This window comes from Populus nigra, chromosome 16, assembly GCF_951802175.1.
Source record: "Populus nigra chromosome 16, ddPopNigr1.1, whole genome shotgun sequence".
In the NCBI taxonomy this organism is placed as follows: Eukaryota; Viridiplantae; Streptophyta; class Magnoliopsida; order Malpighiales; family Salicaceae; genus Populus; species Populus nigra.
Window position 1 is genome coordinate 12,084,741 of NC_084867.1, and position 24,014 is coordinate 12,108,754.

At 35.0% G+C, this 24,014-nt stretch overlaps 4 protein-coding genes across 4 annotated transcripts; 3 read left to right on the forward strand and 1 right to left on the reverse strand.

Annotated features, from left to right (window-relative positions):
• Positions 1 to 784: 784 nt before the first annotated feature.
• LOC133675705 (uncharacterized) lies at positions 785 to 3,599 on the reverse strand. The gene is made up of 4 exons (XM_062097165.1): positions 3,236 to 3,599; positions 2,752 to 3,010; positions 2,426 to 2,620; positions 785 to 1,772 (listed from the first exon to the last, which is right to left on the reverse strand). The coding sequence occupies exons 1-4, from the start codon at positions 3,325 to 3,327 to the stop codon at positions 1,377 to 1,379; spliced, it is 942 nt and encodes a 313-aa protein (XP_061953149.1). The 5' UTR covers positions 3,328 to 3,599; the 3' UTR covers positions 785 to 1,376.
• A 2,181-nt stretch (positions 3,600 to 5,780) lies between these two features.
• LOC133675397 (uncharacterized) lies at positions 5,781 to 8,843 on the forward strand. The gene is made up of 5 exons (XM_062096751.1): positions 5,781 to 6,231; positions 6,591 to 7,446; positions 7,639 to 7,797; positions 8,036 to 8,290; positions 8,409 to 8,843. Exons 2-5 carry the CDS (start codon positions 6,598 to 6,600, stop codon positions 8,544 to 8,546), a joined length of 1,401 nt encoding a protein of 466 aa, XP_061952735.1. The 5' UTR covers positions 5,781 to 6,231; positions 6,591 to 6,597; the 3' UTR covers positions 8,547 to 8,843.
• A 1,115-nt stretch (positions 8,844 to 9,958) lies between these two features.
• Positions 9,959 to 14,789, forward strand: LOC133675777 (uncharacterized). Its single transcript, XM_062097252.1, has 5 exons — positions 9,959 to 10,174; positions 11,362 to 12,215; positions 13,032 to 13,190; positions 13,927 to 14,181; positions 14,547 to 14,789. Exons 2-5 carry the CDS (start codon positions 11,367 to 11,369, stop codon positions 14,682 to 14,684), a joined length of 1,401 nt encoding a protein of 466 aa, XP_061953236.1. The 5' UTR covers positions 9,959 to 10,174; positions 11,362 to 11,366; the 3' UTR covers positions 14,685 to 14,789.
• A 5,159-nt stretch (positions 14,790 to 19,948) lies between these two features.
• LOC133676099 (uncharacterized) lies at positions 19,949 to 22,940 on the forward strand. The gene is made up of 4 exons (XM_062097669.1): positions 19,949 to 20,740; positions 21,204 to 21,362; positions 21,727 to 21,978; positions 22,151 to 22,940. The coding sequence occupies exons 1-4, from the start codon at positions 19,949 to 19,951 to the stop codon at positions 22,286 to 22,288; spliced, it is 1,341 nt and encodes a 446-aa protein (XP_061953653.1). The 3' UTR covers positions 22,289 to 22,940.
• Positions 22,941 to 24,014: the final 1,074 nt, after the last annotated feature.

Consider the following 24,014-nt stretch of genomic DNA (forward strand, 5'->3'; position numbering starts at 1 on the left):
TATATATATATATATATATATATATATATTCTTTTTGAAATATAAAATAAAAGAAAATTAGTTTCCCCGCATACCCAAAAGAAAAAAAGTTCCCCCAAACTCAAAAATTAATCTACTACATAAAAATACAAGAAATACATAAAATAAAAAATTATTCTTAGGAGGAATTTTTTTAATATTTAATTTATCTATGAATTTTTATTCAATATATTAATTTATAGTTTTCAATATATCTTTATTAACCCCCACTATTAACTTGTCGTGAATATCACCCTCTATTTTCGCTTAATTTACAGATTTGATAGAGGCACGACGCATGACCTGAAAGTTTAAGGTTTAGTACATCCAGTTTCGTAGTGGAGAGACATATCTGATAAATAAATAAAGAGGAAGCAAAAGTAGAAGGATAATCTTAGAAGTTAGAAGGGCCTCTTCCATGCAGTCTCTTTCTGGAAACCTTTCTGCTGAGCATACAAACCCAGAAATTGGAGATATCAGTCGCTACATAGTAAACCTTATATCGTTGTTAGCCTGTTAATTGTATCTCTAATTGGTTGGATTTTATCTTAGAATCAAATGATTACTCAGCAGAATAAAAACCATAACTGTTGATTTGATTTCAGAGATGTGGATTGAATGATTATGATAGATCATGGCTCTCAAGAACATGAGAAGAGCCAATAAATCCGTAACTTATTCCTCTCGTGAGCTAGTTCTGGTTATCCTTCAACAGTGTTCGGTAACCAGCAACCAGTTGTGACTGTGGGATCACAAGAAAAATTCATGGTCAAACCACTGGAGAAATATATATCCCCTAGTTTTATAATCAATTAACCTTGAACACTCGTTATCTTTTCATGACAAGAAAATGGGTTTGCAGTTGGAAAGCTACAAAAAGAACATCTCGAAAGACCAGAACAATTCAGAATTTGCAGGTAAATTCGACACAGCTTGAACAAAAACGTCAAGGTAACAACTAAAGGAGAAAATTCAACTTTATCCAGCTGAGAATCACAGCAACAGCACGACTTGGTTATATTTTGAGGCCAATCACTTCCTTGAGTAATGTCAACGAACATATAATTCTTTCAAGGGAAATTGGTTATTGAATGGTGCTTGACATACCCTTCTAGAAATTAAGTAGATTGGCAATCTAAGTAGACGTATCTCCGTTCCATTGGCTTGGTAGTTGCTCTCGTTCCCAAGTAGAATCCAAAAGGCAACACCTTTGTTAGAAAATGCAGGCTGATGTTATTACCCTCTCTAGTCTCTACTGGATTTAACGTTGTTTTTACCTTTGGATGTTATGCATCAGTAGTTGATCAAAAGAATGTAAGCAATTCCGGAACCTGATGGCATCTTTCAGCCTAACTGCCTCAGAAGTTTACCTCACGTCTCTCTGCAAAAAATTTTCCTGTGATTGCTTGGTCTGGAAGCAGGGCCAGCCATACTCCTGTGTCAGCTCCATCCTCAGCTGATACATTACCAGCCCAGCCTGTCATAGCTGTCTTCACCCACCCTGGGCAGTAGCAGTTTATATAGATCTTCTGACCATTAGGCCGATAGGACAGTTTCTTTGCCATTAGCCTAGTATAAGCATTAACTGCAAGTTTTGACACCGAGTAATCAGTGTTCACCTGAGGCCATCCACCTGATGTATATGTGCCGTCTTCTACTTGTTGTAGGAAAGTAGACACCGTCCTATCAATGAGTTCCTCTGAAAGTGTTTCCAGGTTAGCCAGTTGCTCTCTCAAATCTTTGTCTTCAAGTCTCTGTTAAAGTCACCCAAATTACGATTAACTCAGCAAAGTTAAAAGAGCACGCTCCCCATAACATTAAAAAAAAAAAAACACTTCTGGCACCACTCTTTACCCTCTTTATGAGATAGCTGAATCTCAGAAATGGACAAATTGAACAAGCTACAGATACAATATAATGACAATGGAGTTTCTTATCTTCCTTTCTTCTCTATTTATAACTCTCTTTCCTTTGAATTTGGTTCTTGGCAGGAAATGGATATGTACTTCATGGTAGAGTACCTGACATTCCCTTTTCTGTTTATAATCAGATCCTATACTATGAAAATGACAAAAGCAGCACACTAACTTTCTGTGCTCAAATTGCGGCAAAAGGACCATTGATTTTATAAAAATGCAGTCAACAAATCATGGCCAAAGCCAGTCCAAGAATTCGATAGCATTACCCATTCCAAGGTGACAGGCCAACAAAAAGACTAGCATGAATTGCATTTTAAATTAATATGCCTCAGATCTTTCCTAGTTAAAAGAATCCATCTTCAGGCACATGCATAGCGTTGGTCTAACATGAATTGAAAAAAGAAAAAAAAATCAACCCTACATAGCTCAAGCAAAATAACATCCTATGTCTCGGAGAGAGGGCCAAGGAAGATGAAAGGATTACTTACGTTTCGTTTGCCATTTAGTCTTCCAAGCCGTGAACTTACATTAACAATACGAGCACCTACAGCAGAAGGTCTCATCAAAGGAATCAGAGCTTCAGTGACATTTTTTATACCATAATAGTTTGTATCAACAACATTCTTGGCATTTTCAACAGAATTGTCAGACCCCATATTGTAATTAACACCAGCATTATTCACCTGCAAAAGGGATAACATGCATAAGACAGATCAAAGAAATTCAGGACAATATCCATGTAATAACATGCATAAAAGATGGAATTATAGTATAACTAGCACTAGATTTGAAAACTAAAGAGCAGTCAACATACCAAAACATCTAATCCGCCGTAAGTTTGTTGTATCCACTCAGCAAACGTTTTGATGGATAAAGAATCTAAGACATCAAGTTGATGGAAGTCCACACTCAAACCCAACTCTCGCAAGACATTGGCAGCTTCAAGACCTGCGCTACTTTCTCGTGATGTCAGGATAACAGACAATCCATGGTCTGCAAGTTGCCTCGCAATCTCAAATCCTATTCCTCTATTTCCACCGGTCACCACAGCAACAGTTTCTGATGACCACCACCTACAAGCATTCAACCAAATTGAAGTGACACCGCTTTGGGGAGCATTAATTTAATATTCTATAATTGAGAGGCATCATCATTAGGCATTCACATGCATCCTGAAGCAGAATGCCCTTACAAGCTACATAAAATAACACAACACCAACACCAACACCATGATCATGATCTTTTTAGGCAAATAATAGAAAGAAAGATCTAAGACAAGATGAATACTAAAAAGGTACCTTTGATGATCAGAGTAAGGAATGGTACGGAGAAGAGAAATTTCTTGGAGTCTTTTTTCTCTCTTTTCCTTTGCTGGCTCTTTACTTCCCATTTCTTCTTCTTCTTCTTCTTCTTTTTCTTCTTCTTCTTCTTTCTTTCAGTGGAGGACACAGACAGAAAAGAGAGAATCCTTAGATGTAAAATTTGATAAAATTGCAGCGAATTCGGTGGGTTCAGCATATGCTGTTCGTTCCTCCCGCTCGCTGTTTTTTGGGTCAAATTTCCCTTTTTTTGGGCTCCTATTTCTTACCTTTAGCCATGAATAACTAACTTTCCCAAAATTAGGAAATGGAAAGCACTTCACTAGAGAACCGTTGAGGGTTATTTTCATGCACGTGTAATAACCCATTAATTTAGTTCTTTAACTTAAAAGCCTTTTCTTCGTAGTTCTTTAACTTGTTATGATCCATTAATTTAGTCCTCTACTCCTCAAATCTTCAATTAAGTCCTTGAACTCAAATTATTTTCATGCACGTGTAATAATCTGAGTATCCACGCTCTGCTTAAGACTCAATCAGAAAAAAAGATTTGATTTTTTTGTACGAAGACTAATCCAAATATGTCCTTAGGTTGATGCCCAAAAAGTAATAGCGATACTAAATCAAAGTATATTGTTTTAATACAGAAATATTATAGATACAAAATTTCTTGATAAATTTCAATTTGGCCTATAGTCTTAATTCAGTATATTTTATCATATTCTCTTTTTGACACCAACCGAGACAGATTGGGTGATCAAATCATCAGATTTTTTTAATAAGAAAAGCCTATTTAGTTCGGATTTCATATTGTCGGTATACACAGAACCGTTATTTGTTGTCCTAAAAAATACTAAAATTGAGAATGAATGGGCCTCAGATGGGCCCGTATACAATCCAGTGGAAACAAATACAAATGACTGGCTACTGTTTAGTGCCACGTTGCCATCGTGAATTTGTTTTTTTTAATTATTATTATTAATTTGAGTATTTCGATCTGTTTGTATGAATTTTGATTAATCTCACATATTTTAAAATTAATAATTATACAAATAACTTGCAATTTATAAAACTTCTACCTATAATTTTTAAAAATTAAATTTAAAATTTAATCAATTAAGTTATTTTTTTATAATTTTGTTTGTCTCGTGAGATATGGCTATTCTGATGACGAACAATGGTGCTACCTTGCTGCTGTTTTGGCGTTTTAGAATTTGTGAACCGCTCGCATTCTGGCCCCAACCACTGCATTACAGGCATGCTACAATGACTATTCTGAGCTCGAGCCGAGTTATCTGTTGTCTGAACTCTGTAGTGTAGTTGAATCACTTGGCTAGATCATTCTCCAAGTTTTGTAAGATCAAACCTCCTAGTTGTCAGGCTGTTCTAGCGACTAGTATAATTTCTTTTTTTTTCATTATTTTTAATCATGTTTATTTTTTTACTAACAATTTTAATTTTAATGGGCAACAAATATATTTTTTTATTGCATATATAAATTTTTTTAGGACGAATATTATTTTTTATAATCAATAACTACATTATTGTTATTCTTATTAGCTCACATAAACACCAATAAAAATAAATATACTTCATCACATAGATATAACACAACATCACACCAATTAATAAACTATCTTGATTGATCAATAACATGATTTCTTCTTCCATAAAAAAATCACAAGTCTAAATATATATACTTTCATGCACCTTATATATTTTTTTTTATTTGATTATTTTCTTCACACATATAAAGTACTAACTCAAACATTAAAATGTTTCATGTCTAAAAAACCCGGTTTTACAGGAATTCACTCGTCAACTCAATTTGCCAATCAAGAAAATTATTTTTTCTATGTTTCTTCGCAACTACATCATGTATCCTATAGCATCGAGCATCACACGAAATTTGTCCAGTTTGTTAACAAGTTAAATAAAAAAACATGTAAAATAATAAAAGCTTTCATCACCTTTTAAACGGCTAGGTATGAACATTAGCTAATCAATACGGCAACATAGAGCATTACTGTCTCCTTCTGTCATAAAATTCAAGCAAACCCATCCATTATTTTTTTGGTCTGTTTACATTTATTGTCGTGTAGTTCTTGTCCGGTAATAATTTACCGATCGACAAAATTAAGTATTCCATAGCCCACTGCCTTACTATGTGAATGCTACCTCATTAATGCAACCTGTAGTGTTGAAAACGAAATTTATATCTTTAGGGATTTTCCCTGTCTTTTCCTTTTCTAAGACTTTCTATCTTGAAAACAAAATAAAATACTATCAAATTAGTCAATTTATCCCTGTAAAAGTCACTGATAATAATGTCATATATCAACCTCTAATTTAGATTTTACTATATATTAAAAAAATGGACGTTACTCAGCATGAAGAGTGCATTGATTTAATACACTAGCTAGCACTATGCTTTGAATGGTTAATGAGTATGTGGAATTTATAGTTAAAAATCAAGAGATCTAAGAAATGGGATTTAGGATGATAGATCATAAGGTCTCAAAAGCCGTCTCCTTGTACAACCAACAAAGAGAAGAGGCGTGCTCAAAAAGGAACGAAATTGTGAGCGTCATGGCTGAGGCCATCTTCTCCTTCTGTCAACATCACCCATTGAATCCGCTTAAAAATACCATTCTCTGTGTTTCCTGATCCATTGATATTTCCGATTCAAAATCATAGAAACCTCCAGCTATATACTCGTGACTCATGCTCACACACCAACACCTCCCTCTTATATATCCTTAAGAGGGCAGAGAGTCTTCTACATAAACTCGACCATGTTACTATAAACCTCTCCCTCTCTAATTTTTTCGTGGAAGACATAATCTTTGCCTCTATCGATCGGAGCAAAAGAGAGAGGATACAAGCCTGTGATCTTGTGAACGTAGAAGCTCGACAAGGAAGGAAGGAAGGGAGCCTAGTTAGCACTTTTGGCGCTATAGACGACTTTTCATATTTCGGTATGTATATGTTCATTTCTTCCTATCTTGCTTTGCATATTTTTTACTGGATTAATTCTATAAGGTTGATTTGATCATCAAGAAGATAAACTCTATTTTTCATTTTTTTTTTATTTGAGTTTTAGAACCAACATGGAGAAGGATTTATTTTCTTAAATGCATGTAACGGATATATATGAGGGTTTTTTTTCTTAATATCATCCAGGAAAAAATTGATTTTTTTTTTCAAATTAAACAAATGTTTCGACAACGAACTCGTGCCTTTATAAATAGTTATGGATTTATCATTGCACATATTCTGTGCCATTCAGGCAGGGAATTGCTAATAAAAGTGTTGGCTTAAATTTTGAATCTAACAGGCAAAATATGGCACTTTGTTCTCAAGGAGGCTTGCTTTTGTTTGCAATGCTAATACTGGCATTTGATGTATCCGGCACCCTAGCTTCGCCGGAAATTGGAAATCAGATCAAATCTGCCACTTTTCTTTCACCTGAGTTTGTGCTGGGACCAGGATCAGTGGAGGATAGATACTATAGCAATATTGACTTCCCCAGAGGTCATGTTGGTATCAAGAGTTTCAAAGCTGAAGTGGTTGATGATATCGGGAACCCTATACCCCTTCACGAAACTTATCTTCACCATTGGGTTGTCGCGAAATACTATCAACGTCAGGGTATGGCTGAGAACAATGATAAGCATAAGTTTCAGCTGTCAGATTATTTAATTGCAGGAAACAGTGGAATATGCCAAGGGAATGTTCTGGGACAGTATTTTGGACTTGGATCCGAAACACGAAAAACAGATACTCATGTTCCCAATCCTTATGCAATAGAAATTGGCAACCCAGATGAAGTTCCTGAAGGGTATGAGGAGAAATGGTTGCTTAATGTTCATGCAATTGATACACGAGGCGCCGTAGATAGGTTGGGATGCACTGAATGCAGGTGTGATCTGTATAACATCACAGTGGATAAACATGGTCAACCTTTGAGGCCAGGCTACATAGGGGGTCTGAAATGTTGCTATGACCAAACTCAGTGTAAGGTACAAGAAGGTTATGGGGGTGCCAGAAGGAGTCTATACTTGCGATATACGGTGGAATGGGTGGATTGGGATTGCAGCATTATTCCTGTTAAAATCTTTATATTTGATGTCACCGATACTGGGAAAAGGCTTAATGGCTCAACAGGAGTAGGTCCAGAGAATGGTTGCCAGGTATAAACTTTCGCTTGTCTTATGATATTGACCGTTTCCAATAGTGTGCTTTGCGTCAGTATTCACCAAGTGAACTGCACTAACATCATGGATGCTAGTAGTTAAGAAGTTATTATTAATATCGAAAACACATCTCCAACAGTGCCATATACTTTTGTTACATTCCGAATCACTAAAAGATACCTTCTGCAGGTTGAGTATAATGTTGAGTCTTGCAGCAGCGCCAATGCAGCTTCTGATGGAAGCATTGATGCCAAAAGGACAAGCCTGACAATGCCAATCAGTGGTTATGTCATCTACGGTGTTGCTCATCAGCATACTGGGGGAACTGGTTCAACTCTGTATGGGGAGGTAATCTTCAATCAAAGTTTTAGATGCATTAATAAGTCCAGAATCATAAAAAATATGACAGCCCAAAATTGTTGTCCATGTTTTTTTCCACTCAGGCTTACTTGGACTGCTTTCAGTCTACCACCACATATCTCCTTTCATCATTAATTATGCTGCAGAATGTTCATTCAATCAATTGTAAGAGGGAGTGGATAATATGACATCTGATTCTAATCTTAAGCAGCTTTGTTCACTTCAGGATGGTCGTGTTATATGCACTTCAGAACCAATTTATGGAACTGGAAAGGATGTAGGAGACGAGGCAGGTTACATAGTAGGAATGTCCACTTGTTATCCTGAACCAGGCTCTATCCAGATAACAGCTGGGGAGAATCTACTTCTTGAATCTAACTACAACAGCACTCAAAAGCACACAGGAGTCATGGGGCTTTTCTACATTCTGGTGGCAGACAGAACACCAAATCCCACAAATTTCTTGCATTCTCCAATTCATGTAAGTTGTCTTTCAATTTTTAATGGTTTCTGCTGATCTCATACAAAATTTAGATGAATGCATCTTCTACATTTATATGCGAATTGGTTAGACTGTAAATGTTTCTTGGTTCTTGCAGATACATAAAAACATCAAAGTATCCACACCTGCTGTAGCAATAGTAGCTCTGTTTGGACTGGCAATGGCCATTGCTGTCGTCCTCCTTTCTCGGATGAAGAAGGGAAGGGAAGAAGGCTACCAACCAATTATGGCATAGAGTTGTAATCCTTTTTCCATGATCTATGTAATGGCATTAGCATCTCATATATCCATAATACATGTCTTAGCTTGCTTTATACACGGATGAAAACATTTCAACTGTATGAAGCATTATTTTGAGCTTGTAATTTCTTTAGGGGATCCTTATAGATTCAACCATAAATAATTTGTCTGAGTTGTTGGAAATTAGTCATATTGCCGTGACTCAATTCCAAGCACCATTGTTAGACATTCAGATAGTAGGGTTGCTTTCTGTGATACCACTGCATATGTAAATGAACTAAAGTTGGATTTAGCTGTTGGGGCAAGCACTACGAAGAAGAAGAATTTCTACAAGATCCGTTAAGTAATTACACTTGGCTAAAAATGTGAAATTACTTACTAACCTCTAAACCCATACTTGCCCACCAAGAACAAAATCAACCTTTCACTATGGCATCGCCGGAGACATGCTATGTCACCGATGCAACACCCCACAAAACTGTCACTGGCTTATACCCCACTCTTGAATTTGTGATGCAACTAAAATATATCAATCTATCTATATATATTACTAAATTAATTATTATTTCTTTTTCTAGTCCATAAATTTTGTTAATTTTATTTTTCTATTCAATATTATTAGCCTTATCTACTTTTTCTATTTAAATGGAATAATTTTTCTATTCGGGATTAATAGATTTTTCTAATTTTTATTATATAAAATGAATTATAGTAATATTTTGATAAATAAAAATTAAATAGAATTAAACATTTTAAATGTTTTTCTATAAATATATTCTTGGTATTTCAAAGTTTTGAATTACTATTTTCTCTCTACTATATTAATATATGGATGAAACTCCATTGTAGAGTTTTTAACACGAAAATAACATGTATTTTTTTAATATATTTTCTTGAATTTTATACAAGATATTTTTTATATAAAATGAATTATAAGAAAATTAAACTTTAATTTACCTAAAGCATATTCTTTAAAAAAAAATAAACGGATAAAACTAATAAAAAGTGATCAAAATTATTTTTTATTAACTTTTTAAAATCAATAAAGATCAATAATTATAAGACAGAGGAGTAGATAACAAAGATCTATGTAGAATTTATCATTTTTTTCCTTTTATTATTATTTTTTTTTTGTGTCAAAATTACTTCATTTTATAAAGTTATCGAGGCAATTTCAAAATAATTTTGGAGTAAAACCAAAAACAAATAGGGAATGCCATGGTGGACGTCATGGCTGAGGCCATCCTTATGAACAGGGCTCAGGACTATCCAGAAACGACTACAATAAATAATTAAATACCGATGATTCAAAGTCTGGAGGACACCCACACACGTGGCACATTCCCGTACACCAACATCTCTCTCTCTCTCTCTCTCTCTCTCTCTCTTTATCAGCCAAGTTCAGATTCTTACACGTTTTACTTGAACAAACGACTGTCTGTCAGGCTGACCTTCTTTGTATTATTGACTCTCTTTCTTGGGAAGAAGAATACAGATAAAATCTTTGCCACTTGCCCAGCAGAAGAGAGCCGATAAAGAATATTGTCATTCTGGTGTATAAATTCAAAAGGCAAGGGACTGATTAAAATTCAAACTTTTGGCCAAGTGACTTCTGGTATCTGGGTATATGCTCTTCTCTTTCCTTTTTTTCTGCTTAATGATGTATAAATATATGGCCCTTTGTTAGCATTTGTTCCATTTTAGTCATGATTTTTTTTCCTTTCTAAATTTAGCAGAAAACATGTTAGGATATTTAGATTTCTTTTTGTACAAGACATTTGATTGATGAGTATGATTTGGATTTCAACAGTTTAAAGTGAGATAGCTGGATATTGACAATAGCTTCGTTTTCTTTTTCTCATTTGTCTCATACTGTGTTAAGAGTAAAGTTTAACCTTCATATGGAAACGTGTGAATATGATACTGTGCCCATTTTAGACCTTTTTTCTTTTCTGAAATTTGTTGTTCAAATATATCCTGTTAAAATTTTAACCTCGATTTTGGGTATTTGGGCTTCAAAGAAACAAACAGGTATAAATATAGTGGAGTCGATTAATAGTGATCTTCACGTAAGCCTGTTTCCTATACCCACTAACATTACAATGAAGAATCACAAATTAAGGAAGGCTTTTCTAAAAAAAAAAATTGTGGGCAAATCAAATTAAAGCATAATAATCATAGCATAAATTGAATGTTCTTTTACTGTGTAATCTCTGCCTTAACTGTTATCATGCTGGTTCTTGAGGGTTTCTCTCCACAGTTCTATCTGTGCATATTTCTGACAGTGCATGTGATTGGTGATTTGATCAAAGATTTTGAACAAACATCTTTGTTGTGAATTGATAAGGAAGGTTTCAATCATGGTGTCCGTCTTCTTGGTTTGCGGACGATTGGAACACTTTTATAATCAATCCTTTGTTTATGTGCATGGAGGATTAAAATTGTTCTTGTCCAAAATAATTGGATTTTCAGCACAACATTTCCCCGGTGCCAAATTTTTTTTCCCAGTCAAATCAACTTGTATAAAGCACTAATTTTCCATCTCCGTCTTGAATTTGGCACGAGATGGATAAAAAATTGTCTAGCCGCATAGATATGAATCCAATCATGTACCAAATAAGCATTTGAGAAGACAAGGTTAAAAAAAATTGAAACTTTCCTCATCATGTGTTGCAGTTCGCTATTAATTTCAATTTTAACGTCTCCATGTACTTGTGCTTACCGTCTTAGTTTGCTGGTTTCAATTCAATTATACTGTGCTTGGTTTTGTGAAAGATTTATAGCTTAACCTGAGATATTGAAACTGACAGGCAATATGGTACATTCTTTTCGAGCCTGCTTGCTTTTGTTTGCAATACTAATACTGGCATCTAATCTATCTTATACACGAGCTTCTATGAAAGGTGGTTATAAGATCAAATCTGCCACTTTCCTATCACCAAAATTTGTGTTGGGACCAGGATCTGTGGAGAATAGATTCTATCGCAATGTTGACTTCCCAAAAGGTCATATTGGAATCAAGAGTTTCAATGCTGAAGTGATTGATGATACTGGGAATCCTGTCCCTCTTCACGAAACTTATCTTCACCACTGGCTTGTTTCGAGATACTATCAACGGCTAGATGTGGTTGAGACTAACCATGAGCAGAAGTTTAAGGAATCAGATCGCATTTCTGCACGTAATAGTGGAATATGCCAGAAAGGTATTCTTAATCAGTATTTTGGCCTGGGATCTGAAACACGAAAAACAGCTACGCACATTCCTGATCCCTATGCAATAGAAATTGGCAATCCAGCTGAAATTCCTGTTGGGTATGAGGAGAGATGGTTGCTTAATGTCCATGCAATCGATACACGGGGTGCTGAAGATAGGTTGGGATGCACTGAATGCAGGTGTGATCTATACAACATCACAGTTAGTGAATGGGGACGCCCTTTGAGGCCAGACTATAAAGGAGGCTTACTTTGTTGCTATGATCATACACAATGCAAGGTCAAACAAGGTTTCCAGGGTACCAGGAGGAGTCTTTACCTGCGATACACTGTGGAATGGGTTGAATGGGATAGTGACATTATTCCTGTTAAAATCTTTATATTTGATGTCACTGATACTGGGAAAAGGCTAAATGGTTCAACAGGATTCGGTCCAGAGAATGGTTGCCAGGTAAGGACTTCTGTACTTGGTGTTTTGACATTACATGAAAATTGAATCAGGCATTTACGTTTTGTTCTGCTATTCTTGCTTCCTATTATTTAAGAATACCGGTACTATGCTATAAGGAGACACCTTGGCAACCATGACAATGGTTAGACACAAGGTTCTATATCAATCATCCTTTCTTCTTGTTTGAGAAAAGCATTACAGTGGGAAATACACTTGATAATAAGCTGAATTCTCTTTAAACGCACAGCAGAGCATGGTGAACTGACAGAATATCTGCTACTCTTGGAAATCCTCCAGTACGGTACAGTATAGTTGCAATAGTGCTGTGTCACATCTGAATTCACTAAATTAATTTCACTGGAGTGAAGTTCCTGATACATGTAAGTAGATGCATATTTATTGATATATAAAAACTCAATGTACACTCTGAAAGCGAAACCCCAGTCATAAGCACATATACCAGCATGCAAAACTGGCCTCCCCTTTTGAGAGTATATATTTTTGCATACTCGGAGCAGCCTTAGTGTGAGGTATGGGGATCTTGGATTCTGTGTCACACTCCATCATTATATACACACATTTTTGTGATGATGCTGCTGCATTTGTTATGCCTTTTAATAAAAAGTTGTATTTGCTGAATCTATGGTTAGATTACTTTGACCGAATTGGTACTGAACACATGAAATGAACATTCCTGAGCACGCGTTTCGTAAGTTTCAGAAAACAAAAGGGAGGTTTCAACGGAAACTTTTTTTTTCCCAGTAGAACTGCTCACTTCTGTTTAATTGAGAATCACTAATAATGTTTTTGCTACAGGTTGAATATGAAATCAAGTCTTGCAGCTCCACTGATACTGCTGTTAATGGGTGTGTTGATGTCAAAAGGACAAACTTTACCATGCCAACTACTGGCTATCTCATCTATGGTGTTGCCCACCAGCATACTGGAGGAATTGGTTCGACTCTGTATGGGAAGGTGACTTCCACCTTTAAACTTCAATTTTGTAGTGACGTCCTCTCATCTCATCTTGATATGGCTGGATCTTCTTTTTTTCACTTGCTATTGTCAGAATCCTTTTTAATTATTTTTCACTTTACATAAATTTTTGAATACTTTTAGTTGCGTGAATCAGCCTAGAACCGTTGTGACCCTCGCTTCTCTAACTTCTAGTAGTACATTTTACAAAGTGAGGTCGTTTGAAGACTGACCAGGCCGACCACTTATATTGCTGAGTAGACAGTGCAGCAGTGACTCTGATATCCTCTGGCTCTGTCTTTCCCAATTCATAGGTTGTAGACTTATTTGAATGACTGTTAATCAGTATATGATGATCCATAAAACTCTAAAGGGGTACAGTTACTTGCATTTCACTTTATTTGCCGATTGAGCCTTTTAAAGAGCTTGGAACTTAATGTCTTTCCCAAGAAGGTTCCTTTATGCCCCTGTGTACTAAAAAGGATCACTTCCAAGGTCTGCGATAATAAGTTGTCAACCCAACATATATCTTGGTCCTGGCCTACCATCAGCTTCACCTTCCAGTCTCCATTTAAGTTGTGTTGCTGTCCAAAATTGTTGTTTAGAGTTTCATTTTCTTGGACTGCTTTCTGTATTGCCCCCTCACGCACCTCTCTCAATGTCATTGATTATGTAATACTGTGCTCAAGCGTTAAATGTTTAAGATGAAGGTTAGTTAAGATTTTATTCTGATCAGGATGGACGTGTTATATGTACTTCACTACCAACATATGGAGAAGGAAAAGAAGCGGGAAATGAGGCAGGTTACATTGTAGGAATGTCCACATGTTATCCTGAACCAGGCTCTATCCAGATAACAGCTGGGGAGAAGCTAGTTCTGGAATCCAACTACAGCAGAGATCAAAACCACACAGGAGTTATGGGGCTTTTCTACATATTGGTTGCAGACCGAACACCAAACCCCACGAGTTTGCTACACGCTCCCATTCATGTAAGTCTTTTTAAAAAATTTAAATGGTGACCATTTAAACTTACATGAATGCAAACGAATGTTGTGTGTGTTTTACATGTATGTGCATAGAGTCACATGCATTGCTGTTCAAATCTCCCTTGGAGGAATCCTTACAAGCAATGTTTTAGATATTAAGAAGAAAATTATGCTGGAATTAGATAGTGTTTTTCTAGCCAAGTAGAATCAGGTAGAAACATTTTTATAGCAGAAGATAAATGACATTTTATGGCGAAAGAGAATTCTGGTAATTAGGATAGGAACATGGAGAAGAATTCGCAAAACGATGTTGATAACATTTTGGATTGTTGACAACTGAAAACCATTGATTTTCTTGGTTCTTACAGATGCATGTAAACATGAAAGGATCCACATATGCGGTTGCAATTATAGCTTTGTTCGGAATGGCAATAGCTGTTGCTGTCACTGTACATTCTCGGCTAAAGAAGGGGAGAGAAGAAGGCTACCAGCCAATGCTGGCATAGAGTTGAATTCGTGTTTGCATGATCCATGTACTGTATCTCCTTGTCTGATCTTGCTTATAAATCAAACCGTGAACTAAGTATAGCACTGTTTAAATCTTTTCGTAAGTTATATTTGCACGATCATTTATAAAAATCAAAATTATTTATTCTTGAAAATCAAAATTAACTTTTAAAATAAAATAAATGAAAATATATCAAATAAAAATAATAGTTCAAGTAAAATATTTGTATTTACATCTATTATTTACTTTTTTCTTTTACTAGAAAGATCAAAGTTAAACACTTTTTTTTTCTTAATTAAGAAAAAATGCATGATTCATAACTCCCAACAGTTTTTTCTTGAAGAAATGAACTTCAAATCCTCCATATGACAGATAATTGATATGACTAGCTGAATACTGTATACCACATCACCAAAAATGGATGGTGTGATTCAATGACATGACAGGACTTTTGACACGCTACCCGGCCCCTACCTTCTCTTTCCCATGTGCATATCAGAAGAGAAAAAAAGTTGTTCAAAATCATTAAGATTCTACTTTTGCCTGCGGTGGCAGAAACCTTTGAATTCGTGTATGTTGATTGAAGTCTTACATTTATTGATTGAAACAAGACAAGGAAAAACGTGTTTTTCCACCCTGTTTATGCTGGCAAACCGGGTGACAAGAAAAATCTTATTCTTTCCCCTTCTTCTGTTAGTAAGTTTTGTTACTGGCTTGTGGCATATCATGTATACAAGCTTTTCTAGAAAATGTAAATAAGATGGAAAAAAACGCAGATCAATATCCTTTTTGAAAGGGGTATCAGATAATTTATTGACAAGTTCACTTGTGTATTATTTAAAGAGTTTTGGGATGGAATTCCTGTCCGTGTGAATAGGAATCTTGATAAAAAATGATTTGTTAATTAGAATCAGATTAAAATAGTTAAAGGTTGTAATCTCCTGGGAGGTTAAATATTTGTGCACTTGGTGTTTTCAACCTTTGATGTGTAAGAATAGTTAATTAGAATCTTTGTTTAACTAATTAGTTTGAGTTCTTATGAGATTATAATAATCTCTCTATAAAAAACTCTAAGGGTCACTGAATTTAAAATTTTCAAATTTTAAAAAGTGTTGAATCGAAAGATTAAATATTTATATACTTGGTGTTTTCAACCATTGATATTAAAGCAAAGATTAATTAAAAAGTCCGAGGAAGGTAAGGAAAACTAGGCGTGGAAGCAATCTACGTAGCAGCAGCAGCAGCTCATTCGCACAGAATGCAACAGCAGCAGCAGGTTGTAGCAGACCTCTCCAGCAGCCACCAGGCATCTCCCAATGCAAGCAGCCGCAATCCTCCCAGCAGCAGCTCACTTTCACTCAAGGTTGTTAATTCTATTCTATTATGGCTCGAATGGCGGTATACTTCATATCATTTTTTAGACAAATTTCATTTTATTTAGAATCTCAAATCATTCTACATTTGTCGTTCAAATTCCGACCAGATTTCTCGTCGTTCAAATTCCGACCGAGATGTTCCGAGTACATTATATTCCATAAAACTATTGAAATGTGGCTGCTCGCAAGCACCAGAAGCTACTACTGTAATGCATTATACTTTTTAAGAACTTTTTTCTTCGGCTCTCTCTCTCGATCCAGATTCTTTCTGACTCTGTATGAGTGTTATAGCATTTAATATAATATAGAAGAATAAAATAGAAAAGTCTGGGGCATTTGGGCATGCATTATAGATGGAAGATAACAAGAAACAAATAACCCTTAATAGGAATCTTTTATTTAAACACTGAATAATGGTTTCAACTCTTCTAGAAAGCAAAAGCAACACCCCCAAGCTGCTACCAACAAAAATAGTGACTCATGAGGGGTGTCTTTTCGTTTTTTCCAAAACCAAATAAAATACATTGCTAGTATTAAATAATCAGTGCTTAATTGGCAATCAATGAAATTTGTGCTTGCTGTATGTTTTTTCCTGCAAAATTAGTAGTTCTCCCATGCAGTAGCAGCACCTAACAGTCTTCACAGCAGTAGTCTAGCAGCAGCTCGATTCGTAGCATGGTTTAATCGCAGCAGCAATTTTAACCAAAAAATAAATAAATCATGGCTTTGACGGTCAATTATGATCAACTGTGTTGATGATTATAGTCGGAAAATTTGGGTTTAGTTTTTGCAAGAAAAATCAAAAGTTTTTGAAGCCTTCAAGAGGTATAAATTAAGAGAACTTGTTGAGAATAAAGCTAACCAACCAATAAAAGTTAATTGAATGAATTGTGGTGGAGAGTATAATTTTCATGAATTTGCAAATTTTTGTGTGACTTTTAGAATCAAGAGGAAACTTACCACAACTTATATATACACCTAAAAAAAATAGAGTTTGCAAAAGAAAGAATCATACTAGAATATGGTTCAAAATCTTTTAACAAGGAATAGCCTACTGCAGAATTTTTAGCATGAAATAGTAAATTGGAGTGTTCGTATTTTTAATAAAAATCTCACACTTTTCATTCAAGATAAGACACTAAAAGAACTTTGGAGTGGACGAAGACTGACAGTAAATCATCAATCTAAGAATTTTTTAGTGCATTATCTATGCCCATATCTCGGATCAATAGAGAAAAAAGTTTGATGAAAGGAAGAAAAATATATTTTCCTTACTATGAGTGATTTTTCAAAAGCTTATAAAATATATAATACTAGTATCAAGAAAATTAGTATTAGTCGTGATATTATTTTTATGAAGCTGAATTTTAGACATGGAGTAATGATGATATTAAAAAAAATATTCTAGTGAATTTAGATGATGAGAGTGATGAAATAATAGAAAAGCTTATGCAGTAAACACCACAATCAATACATGATCAAAGCACACCTAATAATTAAAGATCATGTGTTAAAAAAAGTTCTACATAGATAAATGATTATGAAATAATTGGAATTAATCAATCTAATGATCTACTTATTTATTTTTCTATATTGTCCTATGACTTTTGAAGATATCGTTAAGAAAAGAAAATGGTAAAATTGATGTTATTGAAAAAAATAATTCTTCAGAGTTGATAAAGCTTTCAAAATGATAAAAGATTATCGATGTAAAATAGCTATATAAAACAAAATTAAAAGAGAATGATGAAGTTGGAAAATATAAAAAATGCTTGGTAGCTAAATGTTACCAACAAGAGTACAATGTCAATTATAAAAAAGTTTTCATATGGTTGCAAGACATGATATAATTAAATTGATTATTGTTTTGGTAGTTTAAAATTCATGGTTTATATTTTTACATGAGGACCCAGGTTAAAGTAGGAATTATTTGATATTAATTAAAGTACTATTATCCTTGATAAAAAAAAAATTGTATTAGATTAGTTAATTAGAATTCTTATTAGATTATGATCTTCTATATATAAATATAGTACACAATATATTTAAAATTTTAAAAAAGTGTTGATAAGAACTTAGGAAATTAAATATTTGCATGCCTTTTCAAACAAATTCAACCAACACTAGGAAGCCTTGCCCACTCTATCAAAGTCATTTCTCTATAAATTCAAGAAATCTTTACCAAGATGAATCAAAGAAAGAAAACATTCAGTAGTAGACGTCATGGCTTTAGGCAGTAGCCTGTATCCAATTGGTTCAACTCTAAGCAGTTTTTCATTGCCTCTGGTTTATTGAATATTGAACTCTTCATTACGAATGGATAGCCTAATTCAATAAGATAACAGCACTTTCCCTCTGCTTACTTTGTTCAAATGAACAAATCTGAGTTCTGAACAGAAGAGAAACCGAGTTGTTCAAAATGATACGTTTGCTTGAGAAGTGGCAGAAACTGTTGAATTCATCGGGTATGTTCCTGTTTTTCAAGTTCTAATTGAGGTGATCGGTGAGTCTTACTTTTACTGTTTGATTTTCAAGGTGGTTGTGTGTTTATGTGTTTTGCCTCTGTGTTTGTACTTGAAGGTAATTCAGTGAGGGAAGCCTCTTTTGACTGCTGGTTCCATATCCATTTTTATAGACCTGAAGGCATTAAACAGACTTAATTATGCCAGTTTTATTATAACCAGTCTTTTATTAAACTTGAGTTGCTCAGATTTGTTACATTTAACTGCAATATTTATCTTGATTTGGATTGACAAGGAATTTGATTTTTTGGGTTATATTTTTTAGACCTAAAAAAAATCTGGAATAAGGTGGGTTGACAATTATGTCAGACTCAAAAACTTGAGTTCAGTATTCAACCGAACTCAATATAAATTAGATCTAGCAATATACCAAATTCAATATACTTAGATTCAGTTGACAATTGAACTCAAGATAACATAATACCAGACCCAAAACATTTGAGTTTAATAATCAGCTGAACCAATGTAACTTGGATCTAGTGATATGCCGGACTCAATAAATTTGGGTTCAGCCATCAGCTGAACCTAAAAAAACATGAACCTGACGAGATGTCAGACTCAATATACTTGAATTCAGTTGTTAGCTAAACCCAATAAAATATATTAGATACTAAACAATCATCTAAATTAAAAATGTTATGGGTTGGATAAAACATCATACTCTTTTATCTAGATTTAATTACATATCAGGTCATGAGTATTCAGGACATCCAGTAAGGGTTCAGAACCTTTTCTATTATCAATTGCTTGCATATGTTTTAGAGCATTAACCATCCAATAATACAACAAATATCTTTATTCTTGAAATTTAAATTTTTTTTTAAATTATTTATTATCTTTTTCATAAAATTACTAATTTTTTTATCAGAAAATCTTGAAGTCTTCCTGTTTGGAACTATATTTGTATATATTTAGGTTTTTAGCATTAATTTGGTGCTTCCAAGGGCTAAGAAGAAGAAATTTATTTACTTGAACATTTTAATCAACCATTATCCATAACTAAATAACATGTTACTTAAAGATTCTGAGATTTGGGACATCATCTATTACGTTGCATGGCCCTAAACTTTGTGAAACAGAAGACTTTTCGTTGTTTAATTTTGTTATCCATGGCTGCTGATGACTAGAATAAAAATCTTGAACAAACATCTTCTGGATGACAAAGGAGGGGTTATAATTTATTATTTTATGCTAATTGATCATAATCCAAAACCCTTCTTAATTAAATTACTCTTTCTTCAATCACAAGTATGGTGGTCAGTAAAAACTGATGAAAAAGAAAGTATATTCAAGAACATGGATTTATTCCTTGTGCAATATTATGTGGTTTTAAACTGAGACATTGAAATTGACTGACAGGCAACATGGTACTTCTGTTAGTACTTTTAATGCTGGTTTTTGACGTATCATATACACAAGCTTTCCAGGAAAATGGAAACAAGATCAAATCTAGAACTTACCTGTCACCCGAGTTTATGTTGGGGCCAGGATCAGTTGAGAGCAAAACATACGATGATATTGACTTCCCAAGAGGTCATATTGCTCTCAAGAGTTTTAATGCGGAGGTAGTTGATCAGGATGGGAATCCTGTACCTCTTTATGAAACGTACATTCACCACTGGCTTGTGGGAAAGTACTATGAGAATCGCCCATCACAGCGTAATTTTTCACGAAACAGTGGATTATGCCAGGGTCAAATTCTTGGACAGTATTTTGGCCTTGGATCTGAAACACGAAAAACAGCTACACATATTCCAGATCCTTTTGGAATAGAAATTGGCAATCCTGCCGAAATTCCTGAAGGGTATCAGGAGAAGTGGTATCTTGGTGTCCATGCAATTGAAACACGGGGTACGGAAGATAGGCTGGGGTGCATTGAATGCTGGTGTGATCTATATAACGTCACAAACGATGAATATGGAAACCCCATAAGGCCAGACTATAAGGGAGGTTTATTTTGTTGCTATGGTCAGACACAGTGCAAAGTCAGACAGGGTTTTAAGGGGGGCAAGAGGAGCCTCTACCTGCGATATACGGTGAAATGGATTGAGTGGGATAGTTCCACCATTCCTGTTGAAATCTTTGTGCTAGATGCTACTGATACTGGAAAAAGGTTCCTTGGATCAACAGGAATCAGTCCAGAGGATGGTTGCCAGGTAAATGCATTCTTTCTTGTCTCATATTATTAAGCACCAATATGTTTGCACTGTAAGGGGGGGAATGTCGTAGTTGGCACTTTTCTCTTCTTTCAAAATGTAGGAGAAAACAAAATAGACTTGTTGATGAGTCGAAATATCTCCTAAAATACTTGCTGCACTGATAGAATTTTCTACCGGTCACACAACTCATTAGGTAGGTTCTATTGAATTCGTTTCCACCGAGCAAATTGCGTTGTAGAAAATTCATAAGAAATGCCTTGGCAGTTGATGCTTGATGATAAATCGTTGTGGTAGACACATCTACTATTAGACTGCAGCAACAGATTAAACAGTGAAGTGGACCTGCAGGAGTCACAAGTTCTGGAATCAAGTTAATGAGGAAACAATTAAGGCTTCTCTTTTCCAAGGATGCCATTTATATTTCACTGCACTGCGAATCACTAGAATATTTTTGGTGCAGGTTGAGTATGAAGTTGAGTCTTGCACCTCTACCGATGCAGCTGGTAATGGGTGCATTGACATCAAAAGAAACAGCGTCACCATGCCAACAGGTGGTTATGTCGTCTATGCTGTTGCCCACCAGCATGCTGGTGGGATCGGTTCAACTCTGTATGGACAGGTGATTTTCAACCTATTTATGATAACATGTTCTCGTTTTTTGGATATTTTTTACCCTCTTTCACATCTGGTAGGCAACTGAAAATTCTGTAGAACTGTTATTGAAGTAACTATCAATCTTATTGTCTCTTAACGACGTTCTCTGCCGAATGTTTGTCACCGCAACTTTCATAAGCACAATCCTCTTTTCTCATAGCAGCATAAGGGCACCTTCTTCAATTTTTCTTCTGTCTGATTTCGTTGTTCCAGAGCCAGCTTGGAATGTTTTCTGATTATTACTGCAATATCTACTACTCACTTCATGTCATCGCTGATCAAGTTGAATAACATCCGGCTCAAATGATCTTTTTATATGATGAATTCAGGATGGGAACGTAATATGCGCTTCAATACCAATTTATGGAAATGGAAATGAAGCAGGAAACGAGGATGGTTACATTGTAGGAATGTCCACCTGTTATCCTGAACCAGGTTCTGTCAAGATAACAGCTGGGGAGAATCTAACTCTGGAATCTAACTATGACAGCACTAATAAGCACACAGGAGTCATGGGGTTTTTCTACATTTACATAGCAGAACAAGCACCAAATGTGACTTTCCCACATGCTCCTGTTCAGGTAAGTTATTGTTCAATCTTCAGCTAGTGGTTTCGTTTTTCAGTGTAAAGGAGTCAGGTAATTAAGACAGTATTAGTTGTATTGACCAATTCGAGGCAGGATTTCTCGTGAAAAAAAATGCTTTTAATTGTTAAAAACATGTAACCTCAAATTTTTTTCTTGAATCCTGCAGATGCATGAAAGCATTAAAGTAAAAACTTGTGCTTGGTCAATAGTGGTTTTCATTGGACTGGCTGTGACTGCTGCTGTTTCTGTGCATTCCTGGCTGAAGAAAAGGAGAAAAGGTGGCTACAAACTAGTTCCTAAATAAAGTTGTAAATTGTGGTATGTTTCCATGAGTTGTGTACTGCATCTGTAGATCCTACGCTGTTATCATATGTGGACATAAACCCAGCTGGATTTATGTTTGTCCTAGTTATATGTAGGTTAGGATGTGCATGAGTTCTGGATTGAAATCCAAAAATCCTATCTTGATAAACAAAATTTATTATGAAATTGTTGTAACTAAGAGCAATGGTACTTGATAAACACAAATATTTTACTCTATCAAAGGAGAGATTTTACTCGTAAATTTTCAAAATAAAAGAGACATGAAACCCCAAGTCAACTACTCTATCAAAGTCATTTCTCTATAAACTCAAGAAATCTTTATCGAGATGACTCAGTCAAAAGAGCAAACAAATAAAAATATTCTAAAGAAAGAAAGCATGCAGCATTGGACGCCATGGCTTAGGCAGTATGATATGCAGAAGAACGTGGGGTCATGACACAGATCAAGCTGCAGGAACTTGTAGTGGCTGCACTACTGCAGGGTGGGCAGCAACGTGGATTGGTTAGTTAATGGTTAGAAGTGGAATGGTGGTGTAACTCGTTCCTATTTGTTTGTTAATTCTATTATGAACTGTATGGCTATAAATGCCAAGGTTATTTTTAGTTGAAGGATGCTTAGAATTAAGTACTCCAATCACAGACTTCTTCTCTGTTACATTTCTTCTTCCTTAAATTAGTTCTATCACATTAGCCTGAATCCAAATGGTCCAACTCTGAACAGTATTTCATTGCCATGGTTTACTGGATGTTGACTTCCTCGTTACTATTGGATGGCCTAAGTCAATGACATCACAGCACTTTTCCATACCCTTCCCTCTCCTTACTCTGTTTAAATGAACTCATCTGAATTCTGAACAGAAGAGAGACCAAGTTGTTCAGAATCATCAAAATGATACTTCTGCTTGAGAAGTCGCAGAGACCATTGAATTCATCGGGTATATGTTCCTGTTCTTCAAGTTCTAATGATTGATGGAAGTCTTACTTAAGGAGGTTAATGTTTTTTTTGTTTGGTTAAAAACTTTACTATTTTTTTCTTTCTCAAAACACCTATTTTTTTCTTTACTTCATCTGCGCCTCTGCGGTCTGCCTCTCTTCTTCTTCTGCGGTCTCTCATCAATCATCTCTGTTTTGGCATCAATTAATCAGGTTAGTTTTTAACAAGCTATTGTGAGCCCCCTGCGTATTCTATTTATATTTCCACCAATCGCCCCTCCTCCTTTTCCGAATACTCCCCCCCGCTAATTCAACTCCATCTTCAGTTTCTAAATTATTCTATGTTTCAGTCTTTGCTACCCATGTTACGTGATTTTGAAATCACAGCCATTTCGGGAGGCACAAAGTTTACCCACAATGATTGAGGCTTGGAATGCTAAAACTAAGGATATTTTAACATGTACTGTATCTATAAGACTGATTGCTTATTTCTCTGGTTTAAATAATATTGTGAGCCCACATTCAATGCTAACAAAACCCCCCTAGTCCCTACCCATTTTGACAACTTTGGTCTATCTATCCCTTTTTCCTTAAAAGAATCCAAGTCTATAGAAATAATTTTATTTTACTATATTTTTAAGTTATTTAAATCATGTATAATTTTTTATTTGAATTATATATTTAAGTTATTTTAAATTTTTTTATTATTTATTTCACTTAAGTTATATTGTTAATTACTACTTAGCTAGAATTATCAATATATAATTAGTTAA

Excerpts from the sequence above, each read along its gene's own strand:
- LOC133675705 (XM_062097165.1), bottom strand. The coding sequence starts at position 3,327 with ATGGGAAGTAAAGAGCCAGCAAAGGAAAAGAGAGAAAAAAGACTCCAA. Across the intron at positions 2,621-2,751 it reads ACGGCGGATTAGATGTTTTG|GTGAATAATGCTGGTGTTAA; the intron begins GTATGTTGACTG and ends TCCCTTTTGCAG. Across the intron at positions 1,773-2,425 it reads GACTAAATGGCAAACGAAAC|AGACTTGAAGACAAAGATTT; the intron begins GTAAGTAATCCT and ends TGACTTTAACAG.
- LOC133675397 (XM_062096751.1), top strand. The coding sequence starts at position 6,598 with ATGGCACTTTGTTCTCAAGGAGGCTTGCTTTTGTTTGCAATGCTAATA. Across the intron at positions 7,798-8,035 it reads GTTCAACTCTGTATGGGGAG|GATGGTCGTGTTATATGCAC; the intron begins GTAATCTTCAAT and ends TGTTCACTTCAG. Across the intron at positions 8,291-8,408 it reads TCTTGCATTCTCCAATTCAT|ATACATAAAAACATCAAAGT; the intron begins GTAAGTTGTCTT and ends TGGTTCTTGCAG.
- LOC133675777 (XM_062097252.1), top strand. The coding sequence starts at position 11,367 with ATGGTACATTCTTTTCGAGCCTGCTTGCTTTTGTTTGCAATACTAATA. Across the intron at positions 12,216-13,031 it reads GTCCAGAGAATGGTTGCCAG|GTTGAATATGAAATCAAGTC; the intron begins GTAAGGACTTCT and ends TTTTTGCTACAG. Across the intron at positions 13,191-13,926 it reads GTTCGACTCTGTATGGGAAG|GATGGACGTGTTATATGTAC; the intron begins GTGACTTCCACC and ends TATTCTGATCAG.
- LOC133676099 (XM_062097669.1), top strand. The coding sequence starts at position 19,949 with ATGGTACTTCTGTTAGTACTTTTAATGCTGGTTTTTGACGTATCATAT. Across the intron at positions 20,741-21,203 it reads GTCCAGAGGATGGTTGCCAG|GTTGAGTATGAAGTTGAGTC; the intron begins GTAAATGCATTC and ends TTTTTGGTGCAG. Across the intron at positions 21,363-21,726 it reads GTTCAACTCTGTATGGACAG|GATGGGAACGTAATATGCGC; the intron begins GTGATTTTCAAC and ends TGATGAATTCAG.